The sequence below is a fragment of the Tachypleus tridentatus genome, chromosome 2, assembly GCF_004210375.1.
Source record: "Tachypleus tridentatus isolate NWPU-2018 chromosome 2, ASM421037v1, whole genome shotgun sequence".
NCBI classification, from domain to species: Eukaryota; Metazoa; Arthropoda; class Merostomata; order Xiphosura; family Limulidae; genus Tachypleus; species Tachypleus tridentatus.
In genome coordinates this window covers 27045708-27067923 of record NC_134826.1, presented here as the reverse complement: position 1 = coordinate 27067923, position 22216 = coordinate 27045708, and the positions used below count along the sequence as shown (strand labels likewise).

The 22216-nt window shown below is 33.1% G+C and overlaps 1 protein-coding gene across 1 annotated transcript; it reads left to right on the top strand.

The window, feature by feature from the left end:
* The first annotated feature begins 1353 nt into the window (after positions 1–1353).
* LOC143239746 (mesotocin receptor-like) lies at positions 1354–19145 on the top strand. Its single transcript, XM_076481199.1, has 2 exons — positions 1354–1853; positions 17488–19145. The coding sequence occupies exons 1-2, from the start codon at positions 1398–1400 to the stop codon at positions 18055–18057; spliced, it is 1026 nt and encodes a 341-aa protein (XP_076337314.1). The 5' UTR covers positions 1354–1397; the 3' UTR covers positions 18058–19145.
* The last annotated feature ends 3071 nt before the right edge of the window (positions 19146–22216 follow it).

Here is a 22216-nt window from a genome sequence, read left to right as displayed (position 1 = left end):
AAAAACCAGGGTGTCCATATAAAAATTTTTTTCTGAAATTAACCAAGTCAACTTCACATACAAATTATTTTCTGTTCTGTATTTACTGGTTGTAGTTGTGTTTTATAAAGTAAAGATTGATATACCATGAGATTAAGTAGTCTTAGTTCAACCTGTTTTAAATAAATACCTCTTGTCTCTGTATACTGATAAGTACATATTAAATCACTCCCGAGTCTAATCAGTACACCTGAAGAAACAGGCAGACGGCTTTTTTCTCTCAGATCATAGGCCAGTTCAAGTTTAGACTGTTGGAACTACTAAGTGGAATGTAAGACTTAGGGGGTATGCGCTAGGCTTGTTAAAAAAAATAATGGTTAAAAAATAATAATAAATCTTAGTTTTGGCTATTCGCCGGTTTTCATCTCTGGGGCGCTCTGTGCAGCTGAAAAGCGGCATGTATACAGTAGTTGGCATTGATGACCTATATGTGGACTGATTTTTGTCTCTTTTACTTCATACGTAATGCAATTAAGAATGTTCGCAACAGTGGTCAACACGTCGTAGCTGTTCTAAAAAACAAGTCTTACTTACTGTAAGAGCTGTAACTTGTAGTGAAGTAAAAATAAAGAAACGTAACGATGGTCGTACGAGCACTTTTGTTTGCTTAGCGATGCCTCATAATATAACACTCAAAATTCTGAACATGAACATGTAATAGTTATTTAGAGAAGAGGTAACTACAACTCTAAATTTGATGCTAGTCTCATCATCAGAAAACATTAAATGTTTTGTTAATTTACTTTTAGTGAGCACTTTGGTTGGACTTACAGCAAGAATCCATGACTAGGTTTGTAAGTGATTTACAGAAAAAATATTCAATCTCAAATTTTATTAAAACAACCTTAATATATATTTAATTTTACCTTTAATTAAGCATTGTTACACTTAGAAAGACTCTAATAAACAAGTACGCCTCTGAACAATATTTTTTTCGTAAATTAATTACACTTCGATGTTCCAATGACACGAGCAGTCTTCAAACACCAAGGCTTAAACACAGTCCTTACCAATAAGAATTTTTTCTGTTGTCGCTTGATAACATCAAAGAAAGTTAATGAGACATGCATTTAGAACATAGCGAAACAGAATCTATAGAAACTGCATCTTCAGCGATAAATCGTAAAAAAAAATTACTTTCTTTTTGATTTATTGATTGCCATCTAATTTCTAGCTTTTGTTTCACAAGTCAGTTCATTTGAAGCCATCACAAGCAGCACGTGAGCATTGACTGCCAATCACATACGTGCAGCTTGCCTACGTAAAGAAAAGTAGAGGATCATGGGTAATGACAATTCTACTTCTACTGGAATCTTTTGCTGCTTTACCGTTAATGCTGTGCCTCATATAGACAGAGAATGAATATTGTACATACTACAGAAAATATTTGGTTGGCTACAGAGGAAAATGAACATTCTTTATCACAATGTTGTGAAAACGGTTCCGATGTTGTGAGCCCTCTACGCAAAATGATGAAAACTATTAGGGTCACTTCACTCTGGGTTCTCGTTTTTCTGGGGGTTCTCGGAAATGGCTTGATGCTGGGTTGGTTGTGGACACATCGGAAACGAAGAGTTCGTATTGTCCAACTATTTGGTCATCTTGCAATAGCAGACGTTCTGGTGACTCTGTCTGGAACTCTTCCACTTCTAATTTTGGAATACGTGGGTCCAGGATGGCCTGCGGGAGAAATCTTCTGCAAAACCTTTAACTTTCTTCTCGGATTTGGTTCCTGTGCAAGCAATTATATGATGGTACCTATTGCATTCGACCGGTGTAGAGCCATGAAACGGCCACTAGCACTTCGACTGAAGGTAGATATTAATTTAATCAATAAACTTCAATCTCCTAAGAGAGTACATTTTATGCAGTAACCATATTTTAAAGCTTATTAATTCGATTAATGGAATGGAAAGTTTATGGTATCCGTTAGAATTATAGAATATAGGACGAAACAAAGAAAAACTGTTACTGTTATTACAGCTTCTTGCGCTTCTATTGATCTGTACTTAGAATACGATCATTAATAATACTTCAAGACATGTTTGTTTTGTTTTTGAATTTCGAACAAAGCTACACAAGAGCTGTCTGAGCTAGTCGTCCCTAATTTATCAGTGTAAGACTAGAGGGAAGGCAGCTTGTCAACACCACCCTCAGCCAACTCTTGGACTAGTCTTTTATAAACGAATAGTGGGATTGACCGTCACATTATAACGTACCCACGACTGAAAGGGAGAGCATGTTTGTTGCGACGGGAATTCGAACCCGCGACTCTCAGACTACGAGTCGAATGCCTTAACTTACTTGGCCATGCTGGGTCTCGCGTGGAATAGAAACCCATATTTCAACGACTTGTGTCCGTAAACATACCGCAGATTTATAATGAGACCATTCTTATTTTGATTAATTGAAACAACTCTTCATATATTAATCGGATTCAAGATGAACATATTGAACAATAATCTTGATTTCATTTCATCAGATAAACTATGAGCTGAGGTATTCTTGGAGAAAATAAACGAAAGAGGAGAAATATTTGTATCATGTCGCTTTACTATTCTAACAAATTACAACTAAAGTCTGGTTGTAACAACTCACTTTACTATTCTAACAAATTACAACTAAAGTCTGGTTGTAACAACTCACTTTACTATTCTAACAAATTACAACTAAAGTCTGGTTGTAACAACTCACTTTACTATTCTAACAAATTACCAACTAAAGTCTGGTTGTAACAACTCACTTTACTATTCTAACAAATTACAACTAAAGTCTGGTTGTAACAACTCACTTTACTATTCTAACAAATTACCAACTAAAGTCTGGTTGTAACAACTCTCTTTACTATTCCAACAAATTACAACTAAAGTCTGGTTGTAACAACTCACTTTACTATTCTAACAAATTCCAACTAAAGTCTGGTTGTAACAACTCACTTTACTATTCTAACAAATAACAACTAAAGTCTGGTTGTAACAACTCACTTTACTATTCTAACAAATTACCAACTAAAGTCTGGTTGTAACTAACAAATTACAACTAAAGTCTGGTTGTAGCAACTTACTTTACTATTCTAACAAATTACCAACTAAAGTCTGGTTGTAACAACTCACTTTACTATTCTAACAAATTACAAACTAAACTAAAGTCTGGTTGTAACAACTCACTTTACTATTCTAACAAATTACAACTAAAGTTTGGTTGTAACAACTCACTTTACTATTCTAACAAATTACAACTAAAGTCTGGTTGTAACAACTCACTTTACTATTCTAACAAATTACAACTAAAGTCTGGTTGTAACAACTCACTTTACTATTCTAACAAATTACAACTAAAGTCTGGTTGTAACAACTCACTTTACTATTCTAACAAATTACAACTAAAGTCTGGTTGTAACAACTCACTTTACTATTCTAACAAATTACAACTAAAGTCTGGTTGTAACAACTCACTTTACTATTCTAACAAATTACAACTAAAGTCTGGTTGTAACAACTCACTTTACTATTCTAACAAATTACAACTAAAGTCTGGTTGTAACAACTCACTTTACTATTCTAACAAATTACAACTAAAGTCTGGTTGTAACAACTCACTTTACTATTCTAACAAATTACAACTAAAGTCTGGTTGTAACAACTCACTTTACTATTCTAACAAATTACTATTCAACTAAAGTCTGGTTGTAACAACTCACTTTACTATTCTAACAAATTACAACTAAAGTCTGGTTGTAACAACTCACTTTACTATTCTAACAAATTACCAACTAAAGTCTGGTTGTAACAACTCACTTTACTATTCTAACAAATTACAACTAAAGTCTGGTTGTAACAACTCACTTTACTATTCTAACAAATTACAACTAAAGTCTGGTTGTAACAACTCACTTTACTATTCTAACAAATTACAACTAAAGTCTGGTTGTAACAACTCACTTTACTATTCTAACAAATTACCAACTAAAGTCTGGTTGTAACAACTCACTTTACTATTCTAACAAATTACAACTAAAGTCTGGTTGTAACAACTCACTTTACTATTCTAACAAATTACAACTAAAGTCTGGTTGTAACAACTCACTTTACTATTCTAACAAATAACAACTAAAGTCTGGTTGTAACAACTCACTTTACTATTCTAACAAATTACCAACTAAAGTCTGGTTGTAACAACTCACTTTACTATTCTAACAAATTACAACTAAAGTCTGGTTGTAACAACTCACTTTACTATTCTAACAAATTACCAACTAAAGTCTGGTTGTAACAACTCACTTTACTATTCTAACAAATTACAACTAAAGTCTGGTTGTAACAACTCACTTTACTATTCTAACAAATTACAACTAAAGTCTGGTTGTAACAACTCACTTTACTATTCTAACAAATTACAACTAAAGTCTGGTTGTAACAACTCACTTTACTATTCTAACAAATTACAACTAAAGTCTGGTTGTAACAACTCACTTTACTATTCTAACAAATTACAACTAAAGTCTGGTTGTAACAACTCACTTTACTATTCTAACAAATTACAACTAAAGTCTGGTTGTAACAACTCACTTTACTATTCTAACAAATTACCAACTAAAGTCTGGTTGTAACAACTCACTTTACTATTCTAACAAATTACAACTAAAGTCTGGTTGTAACAACTCACTTTTCTACTTACAACTTCTGGTTGTAACAACTCACTTTACTATTCTAACAAATTACAACTAAAGTCTGGTTGTAACAACTCACTTTACTATTCTAACAAATTACAACTAAAGTCTGGTTGTAACAACTCACTTTACTATTCTAACAAATTACAACTAAAGTCTGGTTGTAACAACTCACTTTACTATTCTAACAAATTACAACTAAAGTCTGGTTGTAACAACTCACTTTACTATTCTAACAAATTACAACTAAAGTCTGGTTGTAACAACTCACTTTACTATTCTAACAAATTACAACTAAAGTCTGGTTGTAACAACTCACTTTACTACTAACAAATTCTGGTTGTAACAAATCACTTTACTATTCTAACAAATAAACTAAAGTCTGGTTGTAACAACTCACTTTACTATTCTAACAAATTACAACTAAAGTCTGGTTGTAACAACTCACTTTACTATTCTAACAAATTACAACTAAAGTCTGGTTGTAACAACTCACTTTACTATTCTAACAAATTACAACTAAAGTCTGGTTGTAACAACTCACTTTACTATTCTAACAAATTACAACTAAAGTCTGGTTGTAACAACTCACTTTACTATTCTAACAAATTACAACTAAAGTCTGGTTGTAACAACTCACTTTACTATTCTAACAAATTACCAACTAAAGTCTGGTTGTAACAACTCACTTTACTATTCTAACAAATTACAACTAAAGTCTGGTTGTAACAACTCACTTTACTATTCTAACAAATTACAACTAAAGTCTGGTTGTAACAACTCACTTTACTATTCTAACAAATTACAACTAAAGTCTGGTTGTAACAACTCACTTTACTATTCTAACAAATTACAACTAAAGTCTGGTTGTAACAACTCACTTTACTATTCTAACAAATTACAACTAAAGTCTGGTTGTAACAACTCACTTTACTATTCTAACAAATTACAACTAAAGTCTGGTTGTAACAACTCACTTTACTATTCTAACAAATTACAACTAAAGTCTGGTTGTAACAACTCACTTTACTATTCTAACAAATTACAACTAAAGTCTGGTTGTAACAACTCACTTTACTATTCTAACAAATTACCAACTAAAGTCTGGTTGTAACAACTCACTTTACTATTCTAACAAATTACAACTAAAGTCTGGTTGTAACAACTCACTTTACTATTCTAACAAATTACCAACTAAAGTCTGGTTGTAACAACTCACTTTACTATTCTAACAAATTACAACTAAAGTCTGGTTGTAACAACTCACTTTACTATTCTAACAAATTACAACTAAAGTCTGGTTGTAACAACTCACTTTACTATTCTAACAAATTACCAACTAAAGTCTGGTTGTAACAACTCACTTTACTATTCTAACAAATTACAACTAAAGTCTGGTTGTAACAACTCACTTTACTATTCTAACAAATTACAACTAAAGTCTGGTTGTAACAACTCACTTTACTATTCTAACAAATTACAACTAAAGTCTGGTTGTAACAACTCACTTTACTATTCTAACAAATTACAACTAAAGTCTGGTTGTAACAACTCACTTTACTATTCTAACAAATTACAACTAAAGTCTGGTTGTAACAACTCACTTTACTATTCTAACAAATTACAACTAAAGTCTGGTTGTAACAACTCACTTTACTATTCTAACAAATTACCAACTAAAGTCTGGTTGTAACAACTCACTTTACTATTCTAACAAATTACAACTAAAGTCTGGTTGTAACAACTCACTTTACTATTCTAACAAATTACAACTAAAGTCTGGTTGTAACAACTCACTTTACTATTCTAACAAATTACCAACTAAAGTCTGGTTGTAACAACTCACTTTACTATTCTAACAAATTACAACTAAAGTCTGGTTGTAACAACTCACTTTACTATTCTAACAAATTACCAACTAAAGTCTGGTTGTAACAACTCACTTTACTATTCTAACAAATTACTATTCTAACTAAAGTCTGGTTGTAACAACTCACTTTACTATTCTAACAAATTACAACTAAAGTCTGGTTGTAACAACTCACTTTACTATTCTAACAAATTACCAACTAAAGTCTGGTTGTAACAACTCACTTTACTATTCTAACAAATTACAACTAAAGTCTGGTTGTAACAACTCACTTTACTATTCTAACAAATTACAACTAAAGTCTGGTTGTAACAACTCACTTTACTATTCTAACAAATTACAACTAAAGTCTGGTTGTAACAACTCACTTTACTATTCTAACAAATTACAACTAAAGTCTGGTTGTAACAACTCACTTTACTATTCTAACAAATTACCAACTAAAGTCTGGTTGTAACAACTCACTTTACTATTCTAACAAATTACCAACTAAAGTCTGGTTGTAACAACTCACTTTACTATTCTAACAAATTACAACTAAAGTCTGGTTGTAACAACTCACTTTACTATTCTAACAAATTACAACTAAAGTCTGGTTGTAACAACTCACTTTACTATTCTAACAAATTACAACTAAAGTCTGGTTGTAACAACTCACTTTACTATTCTAACAAATTACAACTAAAGTTTGGTTGTAACAACTCACTTTACTATTCTATTCTAAAGTCTGGTTGTAACAACTCACTTTACTATTCTAACAAATTAAAGTCTGGTTGTAACAACTCACTTTACTATTCTAACAAATTACAACAACTAAAGTCTGGTTGTAACTAAAGTCTGGTTGTAACAACTCACTTTACTATTCTAACAAATTACAACTAAAGTCTGGTTGTAACAACTCACTTTACTATTCTAACAAATTACAACTAAAGTTTGGTTGTAACAACTCACTTTACTATTCTAACAAATTACCAACTAAAGTCTGGTTGTAACAACTCACTTTACTATTCTAACAAATTACAACTAAAGTCTGGTTGTAACAACTCACTTTACTATTCTAACAAATTACCAACTAAAGTCTGGTTGTAACAACTCACTTTACTATTCTAACAAATTACAACTAAAGTCTGGTTGTAACAACTCACCTTACTATTCTAACAAATTACAACTAAAGTCTTGGTTGTAACAACTCACTTTACTATTCTAACAAATTACCAACTAAAGTCTGGTTGTAACAACTCACTTTACTATTCTAACAAATTACAACTAAAGTCTGGTTGTAACAACTCACTTTACTATTCTAACAAATTACCAACTAAAGTCTTGTTGTAACAACTCACTTTACTATTCTAACAAATTACCAACTAAAGTCTGGTTGTAACAACTCACTTTACTATTCTAACAAATTACAACTAAAGTCTGGTTGTAACAACTCACTTTACTATTCTAACAAATTACAACTAAAGTCTGGTTGTAACAACTCACTTTACTATTCTAACAAATTACAACTAAAGTTTGGTTGTAACAACTCACTTTACTATTCTAACAAATAACAACTAAAGTCTGGTTGTAACAACTCACTTTACTATTCTAACAAATTACCAACTAAAGTCTGGTTGTAACAACTCACTTTACTATTCTAACAAATTACAACTAAAGTCTGGTTGTAACAACTCACTTTACTATTCTAACAAATTACAACTAAAGTTTGGTTGTAACAACTCACTTTACTATTCTAACAAATTACCAACTAAAGTCTGGTTGTAACAACTCACTTTACTATTCCAACAAATTACAACTAAAGTCTGGTTGTAACAACTCACTTTACTATTCTAACAAATTACAACTAAAGTTTGGTTGTAACAACTCACTTTACTATTCTAACAAATTACCAACTAAAGTCTGGTTGTAACAACTCACTTTACTATTCTAACAAATTACAACTAAAGTCTGGTTGTAACAACTCACTTTACTATTCTAACAAATTACAACTAAAGTCTGGTTGTAACAACTCACTTTACTATTCTAACAAATTACCAACTAAAGTCTGGTTGTAACAACTCACTTTACTATTCTAACAAATTACAACTAAAGTCTGGTTGTAACAACTCACTTTACTATTCTAACAAATTACCAACTAAAGTCTGGTTGTAACAACTCACTTTACTATTCTAACAAATTACAACTAAAGTCTGGTTGTAACAACTCACTTTACTATTCTAACAAATTACAACTAAAGTTTGGTTGTAACAACTCACTTTACTATTCTAACAAATTACCAACTAAAGTCTGGTTGTAACAACTCACTTTACTATTCTAACAAATTACAACTAAAGTCTGGTTGTAACAACTCACTTTACTATTCTAACAAATTTCAACTAAAGTCTGGTTGTAACAACTCACTTTACTATTCTAACAAATTACCAACTAAAGTCTGGTTGTAACAACTCACTTTACTATTCTAACAAATTACAACTAAAGTCTGGTTGTAACAACTCACTTTACTATTCTAACAAATTACAACTAAAGTCTGGTTGTAACAACTCACTTTACTATTCTAACAAATTACCAACTAAAGTCTGGTTGTAACAACTCACTTTACTATTCTAACAAATTACAACTAAAGTCTGGTTGTAACAACTCACTTTACTATTCTAACAAATTACCAACTAAAGTCTGGTTGTAACAACTCACTTTACTATTCTAACAAATTACAACTAAAGTCTGGTTGTAACAACTCACTTTACTATTCTAACAAATTACAACTAAAGTCTGGTTGTAACAACTCACTTTACTATTCTAACAAATTACCAACTAAAGTCTGGTTGTAACAACTCACTTTACTATTCTAACAAATTACAACTAAAGTCTGGTTGTAACAACTCACTTTACTATTCTAACAAATTCCAACTAAAGTCTGGTTGTAACAACTCACTTTACTATTCTAACAAATTACAACTAAAGTCTGGTTGTAACAACTCACTTTACTATTCTAACAAATTACAACTAAAGTCTGGTTGTAACAACTCACTTTACTATTCTAACAAATTACCAACTAAAGTCTGGTTGTAACAACTCACTTTACTATTCTAACAAATTACAACTAAAGTCTGGTTGTAACAACTCACTTTACTATTCTAACAAATTACAACTAAAGTCTGGTTGTAACAACTCACTTTACTATTCTAACAAATTACCAACTAAAGTCTGGTTGTAACAACTCACTTTACTATTCTAACAAATTACAACTAAAGTCTGGTTGTAACAACTCACTTTACTATTCTAACAAATTACAACTAAAGTTTGGTTGTAACAACTCACTTTACTATTCTAACAAATTACCAACTAAAGTCTGGTTGTAACAACTCACTTTACTATTCCAACAAATTACAACTAAAGTCTGGTTGTAACAACTCACTTTACTTTTCTAACAAATTCCAACTAAAGTTTGGTTGTAACAACTCACTTTACTATTCTAACAAATAACAACTAAAGTCTGGTTGTAACAACTCACTTTACTATTCTAACAAATTACCAACTAAAGTCTGGTTGTAACAACTCACTTTACTATTCTAACAAATTACAACTAAAGTCTGGTTGTAACAACTCACTTTACTATTCTAACAAATTACCAACTAAAGTCTGGTTGTAACAACTCACTTTACTATTCTAACAAATTACAACTAAAGTCTGGTTGTAACAACTCACCTTACTATTCTAACAAATTACAACTAAAGTTTGGTTGTAACAACTCACTTTACTATTCTAACAAATTACCAACTAAAGTCTGGTTGTAACAACTCACTTTACTATTCCAACAAATTACAACTAAAGTCTGGTTGTAACAACTCACTTTACTTTTCTAACAAATTCCAACTAATGTTTGGTTGTAACAACTCACTTTACTATTCTAACAAATTTCAACTAAAGTCTAATTGTAACAACTCACTTTACTATTCTAACAAATTACCAACTAAAGTCTGGTTGTAACAACTCACTTTACTATTTTAACAAATTACAACTAAAGTCTGGTTGTAACAACTCACTTTACTATTCTAACAAATTACAACTAAAGTTTGGTTGTAACAACTCACTTTACTATTCTAACAAATAACAACTAAAGTCTGGTTGTAACAACTCACTTTACTATTCTAACAAATTACCAACTAAAGTCTGGTTGTAACAACTCATTTTACTATTCTAACAAATTACAACTAAAGTCTGGTTGTAACAACTCACTTTACTATTCTAACAAATTACCAACTAAAGTCTGGTTGTAACAACTCACTTTACTATTCTAACAAATAACAACTAAAGTCTGGTTGTAACAACTCACTTTACTATTCTAACAAATTACCAACTAAAGTCTGGTTGTAACAACTCACTTTACTATTCTAAAAATTACAACTAAAGTCTGGTTGTAACAACTCACTTTACTATTCTAACAAATTTCAAATAAAGTCTGGTTGTAACAACTCACTTTACTATTCTAACAAATTACAACTAAAGTTTGGTTGTAACAACTCACTTTACTATTCTAACAAATAAGAACTAAAGTCTGGTTGTAACAACTCACTTTACTATTCTAACAAATTACCAACTAAAGTCTGGTTGTAACAACTCATTTTACTATTCTAACAAATTACAACTAAAGTCTGGTTGTAACAACTCACTTTACTATTCTAACAAATTACCAACTAAAGTCTGGTTGTAACAACTCACTTTACTATTCTAACAAATAACAACTAAAGTCTGGTTGTAACAACTCACTTTACTATTCTAAAAATTACAACTAAAGTCTGGTTGTAACAACTCACTTTACTATTCTAACAAATTTCAAATAAAGTCTGGTTGTAACAACTCACTTTACTATTCTAACAAAGATACAAGTAATGTCTGGTTGTAGCAACTTGCTTTAATATTCTAACAAATATACAAATAATATCTGGTTGTAACATTTAGCTTTACTATTTTAACAAATGTATAAGCGAGGTTTGGGTGCTACTTGAAAGGGTATGAAAAAAACTATTACAATTGTACGACGTTTCGAAATGTTTATGTCATCATCGATCGTTTCCAAAATTTATTTCTTAAAAGAGTTAGGTTCCTTCTCGTCAAATATACTGCTAAAAGTACAAATATTTCAAACGAAACTTTCGAGGAATCTAAACGTTTCTTCTGCACGTGTCAGACCAAACAGTTTTGATGTAAAATTGTAATGCAAAAGCTTACGACGTAACAGTAAGCAAATATAGCTGAGGTATTATCACATGCAAGTGGTGTTTTTATGCAAAAATATACAAAAAATAGGTTATCTTAGAAATGATAAGTCTAAGAAGGCAAACAAGAATCATTTAAGTAACATATTACACAGTAATTGTTATCCCCTTAATTTGTAACCCAAAAGTTAGTGGTTTGTGGTTTCCTTCCCTCTTGTCTTACACTGTTAAACAGGGGACGGCTAAAACGGATAGCCCTCATGTGGATTTGCGCGAAGTTCAGAAACAAGCGTTTTATCGTATATTCCATTTTATTGTTAATGGTTGAATTTGAAATAATTCAGAAACGTTCGTCTTCGTCCTCCTCGATGAATCAATTGAAAATCGAAACGTACATATCCACATCGATGAATGTTAAATTGTACTTGTGTTAAATGTTTACACTTTAAACATCGATGTCAACCAGAAACAAATACTAAACTTTATATATATATATTTACGTAGAGCCTAAAACATTTAAAACTTTATTAAGTTAACATTTCACATTTTAAACTACTTTTCAAGGAAATAATATTAGTTTGTGATATTTTGAAAGATAAAAGACGTGTTGTAATATTGCTTATACCATCTACCAATGTTAAATAAGCTTTCTAAATAAGAGTTGTTATTATTATTCTAAAAGTAACGTATTATAATATAGAAGCTATAAATATAAATGATTTATAAGTTTTGTTTGTTTGTTTGTTTTGGAATTTCGCACAAAGCTACTCGAGGGCTATCTGTGCTAGCCGTCCCTAATTTAGCAGTGTAAGACTAGAGGGAAGGCAGCTAGTCATCACCACCCACCGCCAACTCTTGGGCTACTCTTTTACCAACGAATAGTGGGATTGACCGTAACATTATACGCCCCCACGGCTGGGAGGGCGAGCATGTTTAGCGCGACGCGGGCGCGAACCCACCACCCTCAGATTACGAGTCGCACGCCTTACGCGCTTGGCCATGCCAGGCCTATTTATAAGTAATTTATTCGGATTCTTCACAAATATTTGGAAAATTTCAGGCCTGATGTGCGTTAGAAAAACGGTGGTCTTATAAAATACCTATTTAAACCTAATTCTTGAAAAAAAAAACAGTGAACAAAATATATGAATAAAGTATTTATTTTTTTGTTTTGAATTTTGCGCAAAGCTACACGAGGGCTATCTGCGTTAGCTGTTCCTAATTTAGCAGTGTAAGACTAGAAGGAAGACAGCTAGTTTTTACTAACCACCGCCAACTCTTGAGCTACTCTTTTATCAACGAATAGTGGAATTGACTGTCACATTATAACGCCCCACAGCTGAAATGGCAAGCATGTTTGGTGTGACGGGGATTCGAACCCGCTGTTGGCGGATTACGAAGCGAGTGCCTTACCACCTGGCCATGACGGTCCGTTGAATAAAGTAACAACAGCTACAAATGGAATACAAAATCATTACACAGAAAGTGTTGACTTTTTATCAGACTTAATGTTCTAAATGGCTTAATCGTATCTTCCTGTGTTGGATGATTTCACTGAACATCTCGTACAAGTGTCAATTTGTAAATCCTGATGAAATCAGTTACACTGAAAACACACTTTATCTCACGATGGAGTTCCATATATCTGAGCAACAACTGAGTGGTTATTTTCCAAATATCCTGGCTTTAAGAAAAGAAGTACAATTTTCGTTGGAACTTATACATGTTCTTCCATCTAGAGTAAACGTATCACAATGTCAATCTGAGGGTGTGAAGTGGTTACCTTCGTCATTAACAGATGCGTATGAGGTTGTTTGTCGACAGTTTGGTTAAATGACTGTACATTGAAAGCGATATTACAATTAAAATATTCTTGAAATGTAGTTCGATTTTAATGAAGTAATGTGGTTATGATATAGACCTGCATGATGTAACTAACAAACTTCAGAGTCAGTACGACTATGGCATGAACATGCGCCATGTAACGAGTATCTAATTAAGGTAATCTACAACTCTGATATCCACAGCTCAACAATAGCATTTATAAATTTATAATAGTTGCTTCTTGCGTCTAAGAGCACGTAAAAGAACTGAAGCTTTTATGTGACTGAAGAGCTACTCAAGAATTGGTTGCTCTTGGGAACAGAGGTGAATAAATACATTGACTTTAATTTAGAATTGTGTGTTGTACATTTAATACAGATGATAGTGAACAGGATTTGACAGGATATATTGGAAAGTCCATGAGGAATGAGATGAGGAAATGGCAGTAGACGAAGAGATTGATCGGTCAAAATACCGGCACTGACCTTCTGATTGACATGGCTGGGATTGACTGCCTGAACAGTTACTTGAAGAAACTAGTGCGTGGTGCTTCCAACACCACTGGTTGTGATAATAATGAGTGAATATGACATGGATCTGCATTATGTAAGTGATGGGTATCTGAGTCTAATGAATGGGCATGACTTTTGCATGGACTTCATCGTATCAGTACAACTTCCAGTGGTCCTCACGTATGTTCTTCCATCCAGAGTAAAAGTACAGTATGTGAAGTCGTCAATTAGTGTAGTAATATAGAAATGGGGTGGCTGACATGGAATGTGATAGATTGTGTTTTTTTTTAAGAACTTAAAATTGGCAAAGGAAATTAAAATGCCCCATATTTTCATCAGCTTACTAGGATATGTGATAACGTATAGAAGTATTTATTTAATACGAATTGTGTTCAGTTCATAAAGACTGGTAAAAATAACGATGATTTAATGGATAAAACATATTTTTGTAAACATGTACTCATAGAGACACAAAGTATCGACAATCATTAAAGAAGACTATGAAAGCTGTGCGTTACAAGGATCACAATACACTAAACGTATTTAATTTATACCTTGTATGTTTGGAGTTAAATTCATTTTGTTATTGAAATCCATAACTGCAATAATTTTTACATTTGATGTGATATCCAAATGTTTCGTGAGGTAATGAATTCAAATTACTGTTAAACGATTTACAAAGACAATTACAAATTTAATTAGTGTAAATATACATGAATCTGTTGAGATAATTTAATGAAAAAAATTTATTTATTAAATATAGATAATAGACCTAATTGGAAATGCTGTTAGTAGATGGCGTGAAATTGTTGAATACATAAAGTGGTTTTCTGATAATCATATAAATAAAGGATATTTTTGCACTGACATGCTCCAAAAAATGTAAAGTGTATGAATTTGTTTTCCAGTTCCAAACTGGTTTTCGTCCTGTAAAGTAAGTTATTTATACTTTATTGTAATTTTTAGACAAGAAACTGCCTTATTTTTATAACTTTCCATAAAATAATCTTTATTTTTTAAATAAATGTGAGTAGTTTCTAACACTTTATTTATTTCAAATTTCGCGCAAAGCCACACGAGAGCTATCTGAGTTAATCGTCCCTAATTTAGCAGTGTAAGACTAGATGGAAGGCAGCTAGTCATCACCACCCACCGCCAACTATTGGGCTACTATTTTGCCGATGAATAGTAGGATTGATCGTAATATTATAACATCCCCACGGCTGAAAGGGCAAACATGTTTGGCGCGACCGGGATGCGAATCCGCGACCCTCAGATTACGAGTCGCACGCCTTAACACGCTCGGCCATGCCGGGCCCAGAGATAAGTACAAAGTGTAATATGCATGTAATCCAAGCGGAAAAATTAACGTTATTAGAAAATGTACAGTGTTTTCAGAAGATGGCCAACAGTACCTTGAGAGGCGTATGAAAGAACCGTAGGTTTTCAAACAATACTCGTCGGTTATTCAAAATAAAGTATTGAAAGAATAGCGGGATTGTAAAGGCGAACCTATAGGCATTTTGCCGACGAATAGTAGGATTTATCAAAAATTATAACATCCCCACGGCTGAAAGGGGCGAGCATGTTTGGTGTGACGGGGATACGAACCCGCCACCCTCGGATTACGAGTGAGTGAGTGCTTTAACAACCTGGTCATGCCGGGCCTTATTTTTTATGGCGTAAAATGCATATTTACATTATTTTTTGTTGCTATACTATTTTACCTTTATAAAATGTTGTTACTGCTTGTAGTGTAACGTTTATTCCCACTGACTGAAAGTTACTGTATACTGTAAATGTGGGTAAAAACATCAATACGCATGATATTATATTTTATACTGTATAGGTTAGCTCCCTCTAACGACAAAGATTGTATAGTCTAAAAGTCTCATGTTACGTTTATCTAATGTTCTTCTGTTATTGTCTGGTAAATCTTCTTTCATCTCGTACTAAGTTATTTAAAAATGTTAACTTTAATAGATTATGAGGTCATAGTTTATACTAGAATTGTATAGAGATACATAGGGTACATTTAGGTTTAAAGTGTTATCTTTTAGGTTTAAAGAGTTATCTCGACTGCAAAAACGAGAAGAATGGTGAAGAATTTCGTTTGTTGATCACTTTCTGGTTTGGTTTGTTAGCAATAATTTCTTACCTTATTTTTGGGCTTCTTGTATAGAGAAACAGATGAAAGTGAGGACAACCATTTTGTAAAACTCTAAGAAATTGTTGATTTTTTAGCGTGCGTATGTGTATTAAGTTTATTGCGTATCTTGACCATTCCTACAGATAAAGCCAACCGACGCTATGAAGCTCGTAAATACGATCAAACTACAGTCTAGCTCGTTAGTACCGAGATAAGGCACAACAACGATATGGAAGCAGGAAGATTAAAATCCGATATCGTCAGCACATGAGTTCTATATATGCGCAATAAACTCCCGAGTTCTTTTTTCCTGTCTTATCCGGACAGTCCTATCGAACGTTTAACTACCGCTACACAGAATTATGGCGCTTTTTTACGAGGTGTCAGTTTTACGAAGACGCTGAATTCTTTTTTTTATTCAAATTAAATCAACATAAATATAAACAAGTTTTAAATTTCTTTGCTTCTTGATTTATCTGTCTGTTTAGATCGACGTTTTTTGTTCCAAGTTGCTGAATTAAGCTAGTGCAAAGTTGATGTCTGCTCTTATTAAATATCCGTGTATACTAAATATCTGTGTATAGTATATTTATTAAGGTTCAAGTTTCTATAATCATGGTCTTTTGTCCAAGAACGTAATCCCTTTAAGGAAATTAAGACTTGCAAATATTTTACAACGTACCCGTATTTACTAAGAACTACTATTACACCAACACAGAGATAAGTACAAAGTGTAATATGCATGTAATCCAAGCGGAAAAATTAACGTTATTAGAAAATGTACAGTGTTTTCAGAAGATGGCCAACAGCACCTTGAGAAGCGTATGAAAGAATCGTTGGTTTTCAAACAGTACTCGTCGGTTATTCAAAATAAAGCATTGAAAGAATAGCGGGATTGTAAAGGCGACACCTATAGGCATTGCTATAATTATATTTATTTCTAACCGAATATAGTCATATTGTGATTTACTGATCTAATATTTCATGGATATTATTGCACAACAATGTCTTTTTAGTTTTACTTTCATTATTTTAATTGTTTTAATTGGTGAAAATGAATTAGTCATATGACAAGAAAAATTCAGAAAGATAAATATTGATTTAGTGTAAATTTATAAACAAAATCATCTTTGTTGTAGCATATAGGATGCTTTGTTATAATCAACTGATCCTAATTATAATTAATAATATTTTATTTCTTGTAGGTCGCTCGCTTAACATCATTTGGCTGGATCATTTCCTTCGTTATCAATATTCCCAATTTTATAATCTACAGGAAAATGGAAGATGACGAGTTAACTGCTTGCCGAAATATCGTTTATGACTTGCCATTGGTCTACGTTCGTGTGATTTTCACCGGATTTGTGGTGTTTGTTTACATTGTTCCTCTGGTAGCAATAATTATTTGCAATGCATGGGTTTTCCGACAAATAAAAATATCAGATCAAATGTATCACTGTAACAACGAAGAGTTTCATATAAATGTTATAAGAATTAGTTCTCTCGGAATATGTTCCAGCCAAATTCGTCATACGCCTCTTCAGTGTGCAGGAATTAGAACAGTTAAAATAACCATAGCAATTATTCTAGTCTTCGTGATGTGTGAGGCGCCATTTTGTGTCCTAGAGCTGTGCAGAGTGTACGGAGATCAGCACGCTTTGCACAGTGAGACTTATACAATTCTTCCTGTTATAGCTATATCCAATTCTTCTATTATGCCCTTTGTTTTTGTTATTCTTTATGCTAAATTACCTATTCGTACATCAAATAACTAAGGCTGGCGATAAAATAGAAAGTTTGAAAACTTTATAGTTCTTGCATATAGAATATTACACATCCGGGTCTTTCCGTCAAAAACTAGCAGTTTAATAAATACAACTTCGCTTAATAACATTCCACGTAATTCAAATAATTAACTTTCACATGGAACCGCATTTTTTAAAACCATTTTTATAACTGACCTATCTAAAATTTTCTACCCTGTTGCTGTCTTTCCTGTCCCGGCATGGCCAGCTGGGTTAAGACGTTCGACTCATAATCTGAGGGTCGACTGTTCGAATTCCATTCACAACAAAAATGCTCACCCTTTCAACCGTGGGGCGTTATAATGTAACGGTCAATCCCACTATTCGTTGGTAAAAGAGTAGCCCAAGAGTTGGCGGTGGGTGGTGATGACTGTCTTTCCTTCCTTCATATACGCTTTTTTATTTACGTGCTTTAGGTAGGTTTTATTATAACCAATCACTTTCAAGCATATATTCAGATATTAAGAGCATATTAATATTTTATGCATTTAAATTTTTATCATATATTACTAAAGCTATTTGAAAATAAATACTATTAGAGAATTTTTTACGATAAAAATGTAACTCAATTATTTTTGTTTGTTTTGAATTTGGCGCAAAGCTACACGAGGGCTATCTGCGCCAGCCGTCCCTAATTTTGCAGTTTAAGACTAGATGGAAGACAGCTAGTCATTTCATCCCCACCACTAACTCTTCGGCTACTCTATTACCAACAAATAGTAGGATTGACCGTCACATTATAACGCTTTCGTGGCTGAAAGGGCGAGCATGTTTGGTATGACAAAATTCGAACCCGCAACCCTCATATTACGAGTCGCGTGCCTTAACCACCTGGCCATCCCGGGCCAATTTAGTCAAATGTATTGATGTTTTGGTTTAAATGTGTCATTATACTTAATAAGATTTAATTTTACTGTCACGAAAATGAATTACTTCCCAATTATATTGCAAACAAAAATGTGAGTTCATGATATGAAAACAACCTTTTTTTTTTAAAAAAAAATTGTTATTGTTTATAACTGCTCGGTGGACTCAGCAGATAATGTGGCTTTGCTATAAGAAACACATACACACACATTTATAACTAACATGGGTTTGAATCCCCGTCACACCAAACATGCTCACACCAAACATGCTCGCCTGTTTCTCTTCACCCCACACATGGCAAGAATAACTAGTGTAAGTGAGAATAGGAGTGATGGAGTAAGGTTCAGCCGTAGGGGGAGGAGCGTGTTATAAAGTGACGTTCAATCCCACTATTCGCTGGTAAAAGAGTAGCTCAAGGGCTGGCGGTGGGTGGTGATGACTAGCTGTTTTCCCTCTAGTTTTACACTGCTGAATTAGGGACGGCTAGCGCAGATAGCCCTGGCGTTGCTTTGCGCAAAATTCAAAACAAACCTAAGAAACATTATTATCCCATCCAGAAAGAATTTATGAGATTACTATTCCTTTCACAACACCACAAATCTATATTTGTTATAACACAAACTTTACAATGTCATTGGGGATATAGTAACAAAACCTAGAATATTATAAAATAACCAGCATGAATGTTAACAAAATTATTTAACTTTTAACATCACAACTATATTATGTATATCGTTAATATCCTGTGTAGTGTTTTAACTTTCTACACAGTGTGTCAGTTGTATTATCATTTAACACAAAGTATTATGTAAAACTGTATCTTCCAGTCTTTTTCAAGTAACCACTATTCCAAACCTTCCAATCTTAAGCTTTCTCATATTTTAGCTCTGCACTAACATTGTCCATTGAATAATTTTATCACATGTAAATTTTATCCCATTGAAGTACATGTGAGGTTGAGTTTTCTGAAGGATACATTCCGTTCCCTAGGGTATGTGTTTTCTTCTAGCAAAGGCACATCGGGCTATCTGTTGAGTTCACCAAGGGTTATCGAACCCCTGATTTTAGCGTTGTAAAACAGTAGACTTACCGCTGTTTTAGCTGGGCACCGTCCCCTAGGGTAAATCCAAAAACAGAGTGCCACTTTTGTATTTTGGATAGTTTCATACGAGCAGTGATGTTCCTGCAAAAAACATTAATGACCCCAATTTCATCTTCACAAGTATCAATTCTCAGAACGGATTGTTGTTAAAGTTTGACAACCTGATGACACATTTACGGGTAAGCAAGTTAAAGAAGATCTTCTGGTCCCACATGACTGCAAACAAATCTAGTTTATCGTATCTGTCAGAGAGACTGCTAGCTATTCATGTTCAGAGATGAAGGTTACGTAATATCTAGTTGACCAAATAAATCACCTTATCTCCTTCTTAGTTCTAAGTCTTAGTTTTTTCTTAGTTTGGTTATGTTGTCTTCATGTCAACCAGCCTTCTTTGCTTATCTGATAACCCATAAATTCCACATTGTCAGTACCATCTACACATTGGGATGGCTTAGCAATAAAATTCCAACTGTTTTTTCTGTACAACAACCTATTGCATGATGCTAATTATTCAAGTTAATTTGCACCATTAAGATGGTGTTTACACCAACATCACTCAACAACTTACACATTGCTCTAAAGGCCGCAGCAAAAATATTTGTCACACTAAAAATATTTTATGAAACTGGTATTCTCATCTGGAACAATGAAAGTAACATTTACGGGTATCTTCTTCTATTACTGAACTTTTCCAATAAAGTAGGTGTAGTACGTTATATTAACTGTGCAACGGCGAGATCGACGAACCCTAAATTTAGGGTAAAATTGCAGCATTCAGTAAAACATATAATAGGTAATAAACTTGTAAAAATTCTTTAACACAGTTAACACAAATATATTTCTTAATTAAAACTTGTTGAAAATTAATTCCTAGAAAAAAATGAATATGAAATAAAATGTGTTTTTGAGTTTATTTCAGTGCATCCTAATGAAATTATTAGTGTTTGTGAATCTTCTGACTTGTATGAACAAAATACTGTATTCCTAACCATTTGGGGCCTGGCATGGCCTAGCGCGTTGAGGCGTGCGCTTCGTAATCTGAGGGTCGCGGGTTCGCGCCCGAGTCGCGCCAAACATGCTCGCCCTCCCAGCCGTGGGGGCGTTATAATGTGACGGTCAATCCCACTATTCGTTGGTAAAAGAGTAGTCCAAGAGTTGGCGGTGGGTGGTGATGACTAGCTGCCTTCCCTCTAGTCTTACAATGCTAAATTAGGGACGGATAGCCCTCGAGTAGCTTTGTGCGAAATTCCAAAAACCAAACCAAAAAACCAAACCTAACCATTTAGGAACAAATGCATCACATTGTTTAATGTTCTGGTACTATTATGACTTTGTAACATCAGTTAAAGTGTTTTTCTACACTATTTGTCATAATGTGATGTAAATGTGTATATTACAGCTTCAAGAAATTGTAGACATTCATCTAAATAAGAAACAAAAGTTTTCATTTTGTTCCTGTTATGTATATTTGTATAGAACTATATGGGATAAAGATTGAAACAAAGTGTTAATAACTTAGGTCGATGATATGTTGCGAACACAAAATACGTTTGTACAGAAAACTTTTACTACAAATAAAGTCCTGACTTTTTAAAGTTTTCATTGTCTTTTATTCCTAATTTGATTAATAACTTTGCAGTATAATAAGAAAATAAATAGTGTTTGTTAAACATTATGAAGTAGACATGATTAGAGCGTTTTACACTATGTTAGACTTTGCTTACAGTGAGTTATATTGTGTAACTATTTAAATGATTTGTTTTTGTTTGTTTGTTTTTTGAATTTCGCGCAAAGCTACTCGAGGGCTATCTGCGCTAGCTGTTCCTCATTTAGCAGTGTAAGACTAGAAGGAAGACAGCTAGTCATCACCACCCACCGCCAATTTTTGGGCTACTCTTTTAGCATCGAATAGTGGGATTGACTGTCACATTATAACGCTCCCACGGCTAAAATGGGCGATCATGTTTGGCGCAAGGGGGATGCGAATCCGCGACCCTCAGATTACCAGTTGCAAGCCTTAACCTACCTGGCCATGCCGAGATATTTAAATGATTTAAGAAAATCACCTCAAATATTTTGTTTGCTGTTAAGAGCAAAGCTACGCAACAAGTTGGTCCGGCATGGCCAAGCGTGTTAAGGCGCGCGACTCGTAATCTGAGG